This window comes from Heterodontus francisci, unplaced genomic scaffold (assembly GCF_036365525.1).
Source record: "Heterodontus francisci isolate sHetFra1 unplaced genomic scaffold, sHetFra1.hap1 HAP1_SCAFFOLD_769, whole genome shotgun sequence".
Classification (NCBI taxonomy): Eukaryota; Metazoa; Chordata; class Chondrichthyes; order Heterodontiformes; family Heterodontidae; genus Heterodontus; species Heterodontus francisci.
The window spans coordinates 390,043-398,008 of NW_027142097.1; the positions used below are offsets into that span (position 1 = coordinate 390,043).

The following is a 7,966-nucleotide window of genomic DNA, read 5'->3' on the forward strand; positions in this document are numbered from 1 at the left end:
ATCTCTGTATATATCTGAATTTCTCTGTATATATCTGAATATCTCTGTCTATCTGAATATCTCTGTATATATCTGAATATCTCTGTCTATCTGAATATCTCTGTATATATCTGAATTTCTCTGTATATATCTGAATATCTCTGTCTATCTGAATATCTCTGTATATATCTGAATATCTCTGTCTATCTGAATATCTCTGTATATATCTGAATTTCTCTGTATATATCTGAATATCTCTGTCTATCTGAATATCTCTGTATATATCTGAATTTCTCTGTATATATCTGAATATCTCTGTCTATCTGAATATCTCTGTATATATCTGAATATCTCTGTCTATCTGAATATCTCTGTATATATCTGAATATCTCTGTCTATCTGAATATCTCTGTATATATCTGAATATCTCTGTCTATCTGAATATCTCTGTCTATCTGAATTTCTCTGTATATATCTGAATATCTATATCTGAATATCTCTGTATATATCTGAATATCTCTGTCTATCTGAATATCTCTGTATATATCTGAATTTCTCTGTATATATCTGAATATCTCTGTCTATCTGAATATCTCTGTATATATCTGAATATCTCTGTCTATCTGAATATCTCTGTATATATCTGAATTTCTCTGTATATATCTGAATATCTCTGTCTATCTGAATATCTCTGTATATATCTGAATATCTCTGTCTATCTGAATATCTCTGTATATATCTGAATATCTCTGTCTATCTGAATATCTCTGTCTATCTGAATTTCTCTGTATATATCTGAATATCTATATCTGAATATCTCTGTATATATCTGAATATCTCTGTATATATCTGAATTTCTCGGTATATATCTGAATTTCTCTGTATATATCTTAATATCTCTGTCTATCTGAATATCTCTGTATATATCTGAATATCTCTGTCTATCTGAATATCTCTGTATATATCTGAATATCTCTGTCTATCTGAATATCTCTGTATATATCTGAATTTCTCTGTATATATCTGAATATCTCTGTCTATCTGAATATCTCTGTATATATCTGAATATCTCTGTCTATCTGAATATCTCTGTATATATCTGAATTTCTCTGTATATATCTGAATATCTCTGTCTATCTGAATATCTCTGTATATATCTGAATATCTCTGTCTATCTGAATATCTCTGTATATATCTGAATATCTCTGTATATATCTGAATATCTCTGTCTATCTGAATATCTCTGTATATATCTGAATTTCTCTGTATATATCTGAATATCTCTGTCTATCTGAATATCTCTGTATATATCTGAATATCTCTGTATATATCTGAATATCTCTGTATATATCTGAATATCTCTGTCTATCTGAATATCTCTGTATATATCTGAATTTCTCTGTATATATCTGAATATCTCTGTCTATCTGAATATCTCTGTATATATCTGAATTTCTCTGTATATATCTGAATATCTCTGTCTATCTGAATATCTCTGTATATATCTGAATATCTCTGTCTATCTGAATATCTCTGTATATATCTGAATTTCTCTGTATATCTGAATATCTCTGTATATATCTGAATATCTCTGTCTATCTGAATATCTCTGTATATATCTGAATTTCTCTGTATATATCTGAATATCTCTGTCTATCTGAATATCTCTGTATATATCTGAATATCTCTGTCTATCTGAATATCTCTGTATATATCTGAATTTCTCTGTATATATCTGAATATCTCTGTATATATCTGAATTTCTCTGTATATATCTGAATATCTCTGTATATATCTGAATATCTCTGTATATATCTGAATTTCTCTGTATATATCTGAATATCTCTGTCTATCTGAATATCTCTGTATATATCTGAATTTCTCTGTATATATCTGAATATCTCTGTCTATCTGAATATCTCTGTATATTTCTGAATTTCTCTGTATATATCTGAATATCTCTGTCTATCTGAATATCTCTGTATATATCTGAATTTCTCTGTATATATCTGAATATCTCTGTCTATCTGAATATCTATATCTGAATATCTCTGTATATATCTGAATTTCTCTGTATATATCTGAATATCTCTGTCTATCTGAATATCTCTGTATATATCTGAATTTCTCTGTATATATCTGAATATCTCTGTCTATCTGAATATCTCTGTATATATCTGAATTTCTCTGTATATATCTGAATATCTCTGTCTATCTGAATATCTCTGTATATATCTGAATTTCTCTGTATATATCTGAATATCTCTGTCTATCTGAATATCTATATCTGAATTTCTCTGTATATATCTGAATATCTCTGTCTATCTGAATATCTATATCTGAATATCTCTGTATATATCTGAATTTCTCTGTATATATCTGAATATCTCTGTCTATCTGAATATCTATATCTGAATATCTCTGTATATATCTGAATTTCTCTGTATATATCTGAATATCTCTGTCTATCTGAATATCTATATCTGAATTTCTCTGTATATATCTGAATATCTCTGTCTATCTGAATATCTATATCTGAATATCTCTGTATATATCTGAATTTCTCTGTATATATCTGAATATCTCTGTCTATCTGAATATCTATATCTGAATTTCTCTGTATATATCTGAATATCTCTGTATATATCTGAATTTCTCTGTATATATCTGAATATCTCTGTATATATCTGAATTTCTCTGTATATATCTGAATATCTCTGTCTATCTGAATATCTATATCTGAATATCTCTGTCTATCTGAATATCTCTGTATATATCTGAATTTCTCTATCTATCTGAATATCTCTGTATATCTGAATATCTCTGTATATATCTGAATTTCTCTGTATATATCTGAATTTCTCTGTATATATCTGAATATCTCTGTATATCTGAATATCTCTGTATATATCTGAATTTCTCTGTATCTATCTGAATATCTCTGTATATATCTGAATTTCTCTGTATATATCTGAATATCTCTGTCTATCTGAATTTCTCTGTATATATCTGAATATCTCTGTATATATCTGAATATCTCTGTCTATCTGAATATCTCTGTATATATCTGAATTTCTCTGTATATATCTGAATATCTCTGTATATATCTGAATATCTCTGTATATATCTGAATATCTCTGTATATATCTGAATATCTCTGTCTATCTGAATATCTCTGTATATATCTGAATATCTCTGTCTATCTGAATTTCTCTGTATATATCTGAATATCTCTGTATATATCTGAATTTCTCTGTATATATCTGAATTTCTCTGTATATATCTGAATATCTCTGTATATCTGAATATCTCAGTATATATCTGAATATCTCTGTATATCTGAATATCTCTGTATATATCTGAATATCTCTGTATATATCTGAATATCTCTGTATATCTGAATTTCTCTGTATATATCTGAATTTCTCTGTATATATCTGAATATCTCTGTATATCTGAATTTCTCTGTATATATCTGAATTTCTCTGTATATATCTGAATATCTCTGTATATCTGAATTTCTCTGTATATATCTGAATATCTCTGTATATATCTGAATATCTCTGTATATCTGAATTTCTCTGTATATATCTGAATTTCTCTGTATATATCTGAATATCTCTGTATATATCTGAATATCTCTGTATATCTGAATTTCTCTGTATATATCTGAATATCTCTGTATATATCTGAATATCTCTGTATATCTGAATTTCTCTGTATATATCTGAATTTCTCTGTATATATCTGAATTTCTCTGTATATATCTGAATATCTCTGTATATCTGAATTTCTCTGTATATATCTGAATATCTCTGTATATATCTGAATATCTCTGTATATATCTGAATATCTATATCTGAATATCTCTGTATATCTGAATATCTATATCTGAATATCTCTGTATATCTGAATATCTATATCTGAATATCTCTGTATATATCTGAATATCTCTGTCTATCTGAATATCTCTGTATATATCTGAATATCTCTGTATATATCTGAATATCTCTGTCTATCTGAATATCTCTGTATATATCTGAATATCTATATCTGAATATCTCTGTATATCTGAATATCTATATCTGAATATCTCTGTATATCTGAATATCTATATCTGAATATCTCTGTATATATCTGAATATCTCTGTATATCTGAATATCTCTGTCTATCTGAGTACCTGAATTTCGCTGTGCGCTGTGTGAATATCTGTGTGTATTTCTCGCTGGGAAGATCTGCTCTCCTGGTTCCCACGCTCTAGAATTTTAATGAATTAACTGGGGCCCCGCCCCGCCTGTGACAGAGATGCAAACACCGCCCCTGCGCCACGTGGGGCAGCATCCAATCAGCATGAAGGGGGGATGGGCGTCGCGACACTATTGGCCAATGCTGTGGAATACCGAGACGGCCAGCGTTCCATTGTCATGGTAATATCCCCGCTCGGCGGTCAAAAGGAGCAGCAGCGGCGGGTGGCTTCACAGCAGCGAGAAGGGAAACGGAGAGGTGGTGGAGTAGAGGCTGGGAGCGGGACCCGGGCAGAGGGAGAGGGGTGCCCGGGACACGGAGCGGCCGATTGACTGGGACGGTGAACTGAGCGATCGGAGCGGGCTGGCCACGGGGAAGGCAGGAGGGCTCGGGCCGTAGAGCGGGCGGCCCTCGGGAGGCCGGAGCCATGAGCCAGGCCGAGGTGTCTCCAGCCGCCGCCCCGCAGCGGATGTTCCAGGAGGCGGTGAGACGCGGCAACACCCGGGAGCTGCAGTCGCTGCTGCAGAACATGGCGGACTGTCCGTTCAATGTGAATTCCTTCGGGCCCGAGGGGCAGACCGCGCTGCACCAGTCCGTCATCGCCGGCAACCTAGAGCTCGTCAAGCTGCTCGTCAAATTCGGCGCCGACATCCGCCTGGCCAACCGCGATGGCTGGAGCGCCCTGCACATCGCGGCCTTCGGCGGCCACCAGGACATCGTGCTCTACCTCATCACCAAGGCTAAGTACGGGGCCAGCGGTGGCCGGTGAGGGCCGGACCGGGCGGGCCCTTCCCAGACTGCGGGCCCGAGGCCCAGACTGTGTAACCCGGGCCGGATCGGGCCGCCGGCATCTACCTCACTGGCCCGGACTCGGAGTGGTCGTCTCCCGGCGGCCGGGCGCAGCATCGCGTACAGGACAGGGACCGAGCCGCGGGGACCGTGGGGAAACGCGGCAGCCCCCGGCTTCACATACAGGGCAGGGCCCGGCTTCAGAGACTGTGGGGCGCTCTGGCGGCGGGGACGGGGAGAGAGATATTCACCCCAGTGCCTTTCTCCTTCCCCAGGGGGGGGTATTGACCCCAATGTGCCTCCCCTTCCGGGGCGGGGGGGGGGGGGGGTGGAAGAGATATTTACCCCAGTGTCCCACCCCTTCTCTGGGGGGGAATATTCACTCCAGTGTCTCCCCTTCCCCTGGGGTGGGGGGTTTGGATATTCACTCCAGTGTGTCTCCCCTGGGGAGGGGTTGGATATTCACTCCAGTGTGTCTTCCCTGGGGGGGGGGGGGTTTGGATATTCACTCCAGTGTGTCTCCCCTGGGGAGGGGTTGGATATTCACTCCAGTGTGTCTTCCCTGGGGTGGGGGGGGGGGGGGTTTGGATATTCACTCCAGTGTCTCCCCTTCCCCTGGGGTGGGGGGAGGGGGTGGTGGTTGGATATTCACTCCAGTGTGTCTCCCCTGGGGAGGGGTTGGATATTCACTCCAGTGTGTCTTCCCTGGGGGGGGGGGGGGGGGGTTTGGATATTCACTCCAGTGTCTCCCCTTCCCCTGGGGTGGGGGGAGGGGGTGGTGGTTGGATATTCACTCCAGTGTGTCTCCACACCCTTGGGATATTGGAACAGAGTGTGGGGCCCTTTTTGGGATAATCACCCTGTGTTTCTCCTCCTCACTGCCCTTCTTTCTCCTTCTGTCCCCCCACCCCTCGAATATTCATCCAGTGTGGGGAGCCCCTCCACTGACACCCCTCCTGGATATTTACCCAGTGTCCTCTTTCCTGCTGCTCCCAGGGGATATTCATCCAGTGCAGGCCTCCCCCAGCCCCCAGTGTTATTCAGACACACTGTGGGTGGCCCATTATGGGCATGACCTGTTTGTTATGCTGCGGTCACGATAAGGCAATGATGTATCAATAAACAATGTAAAACATGGTGACGGTGTTCGCGTGCAGTCTGGGATTAAAGTACGGGATGGGGATGCGCAGATCCATCACCTTGCTCCACACACTCCATCTTCTATTGCAATAGGTCTCCGTGCTCCGTTTGGTACATGAGATCAATTGTGCAGAATTGTAGAATCTTACAGCTCAGAAAAAGGCCATTTGTCCCATTGTGCCTGTGCTGGCTCTTTGAAAAGGCAGTTTAGTTCGTCCCACTGCCCTGCTCTTTCCTCGTAGCCCTGCAATATTTCCTTTTCACGTATTTAGTAAAATTCCTTTTGAAATTTACTATTGAATCTGCTTCCACCACCCTTCCAGGGAGTGCATTCCAGGTGGTCATAAGTCACTGCATTTTAAAAAAGAAACTCCTCTCCCCTCGGCTTCTTTTGCCAATTGTCTGAAATCGCTGCCTCTGATTGCTGACATTCCTGGCAGTGGAAGTGATTTCTCCTTATCTTTATCAGTCCCACCTCCCTATTATTTTAAACATCATGTATTTTGGAATGAACTCATGTAAGTATAGCTGGTGTTTGGACAGAATCTGCATCCCTGTGTACTGCCTGCAGTGTTCCTGATGCCTGTACCACCCTACCATCTGTACCTCTGTCTGCCAGCATAGAACATGGAACAAAATACAGCACAGAAGGAGGCCATTCAGCCCGTCATGTCTGCACCGACCGAATAAGCTATCCACCCAAACTAATCCCATGTGCTGCCTCAGCTGCCCCCTCCGCCCACGCTTGCTCTGTGTACCTTCCCTCCATCCACATGTGCTGCTCGCACTGCCCCTTCTGTGCATGTCCAGTTCTGATGACCGGTCACATACCTGAAACGTTAACTCTGCTTATCTTTCCACAGATGCTGCCTGACCCGCTGAGTATTTCCAGCAGTTTGTTTTTTATTCCTTCTGTGCATGTTTGGTTCTAACGGCGTGCTACCCAGGTGTGTTGTCTAACCCCCTCTGCCTGTGCATGTGCTGCCTGAATCACCCAGCCATCTAAAACCGAGTGTATTATAGCCAAATGTATGGATGGTACAAAGTAGGGAGGCAAATTGTGAGGAGGCCACAGTGTCTGCAAAGAGATAGGTTAAGTGAGTGGACAAAAATTTGGCAGATGGAGTATAATGTGGGAAATTTGGTAGGAAGAATAGAAAAGCAGAATATTATTTAAATGGAAAGAGGCTACAAAATGCTGCGATAGAGGGATCTGGGTGTCCTTGTACATGAATTACAAAAAGTTAGCATGCAGGTATGGCACATAATTGGGAAGGCAAATGGAATGTTGGCCTTTATTACAAGGGGGTTGGAGTATAAAAGTAGGGAAGTCTTGCTACAACTGTACAGGGTATTGGCGAAATCGCACCAAGAGTACGGTGTACAGTTTTGGTCTCCTTACTTAAGGTGGGATATACTTGCATTGGAAGCACCTTCAGAGAAAGTTCACTAGGATGAAGGGGTTGTCTTGTGAGGAAAGGTTGGGCCTATACTCATTGGAGTTTAGAAGATTGAGGTGGCTTGAAAGGGCAGATACTGAGAGGATGTTTCCCCTCATGAGAGAATCTCGAACTAGGGAACACAATTTCAAAATAAGGGCTCTCCCTCTTAAGACTAAGATGAGGAATTTCTTCTGAGTCTTTAATCTTTGGCATTCTCTTCCCCAGACAGCAGTGGATGCTGGGTCATTGAATATATTCAAGGCTGAGTTAGACAGATTTTTGATCTACAAGAGAGTCCTGGGTTATGGGGGGCAGGCAGGAAAGTGGAGTTGAGGCCACGTTCAGATCCGCCATGATATTGAATAGCAAG

General features: G+C 40.2%; 1 protein-coding gene across 1 annotated transcript; it reads left to right on the forward strand.

The window, feature by feature from the left end:
• Nucleotides 1-4,417: 4,417 nt before the first annotated feature.
• LOC137366521 (notch-regulated ankyrin repeat-containing protein) lies at nt 4,418-5,325 on the forward strand. Its single transcript, XM_068028317.1, has one exon. It carries the CDS (start codon nt 4,653-4,655, stop codon nt 4,992-4,994), a length of 342 nt encoding a protein of 113 aa, XP_067884418.1. The 5' UTR covers nt 4,418-4,652; the 3' UTR covers nt 4,995-5,325.
• Nucleotides 5,326-7,966: the final 2,641 nt, after the last annotated feature.

Excerpts from the sequence above, each read along its gene's own strand:
- LOC137366521 (XM_068028317.1), top strand. The coding sequence starts at position 4,653 with ATGAGCCAGGCCGAGGTGTCTCCAGCCGCCGCCCCGCAGCGGATGTTC.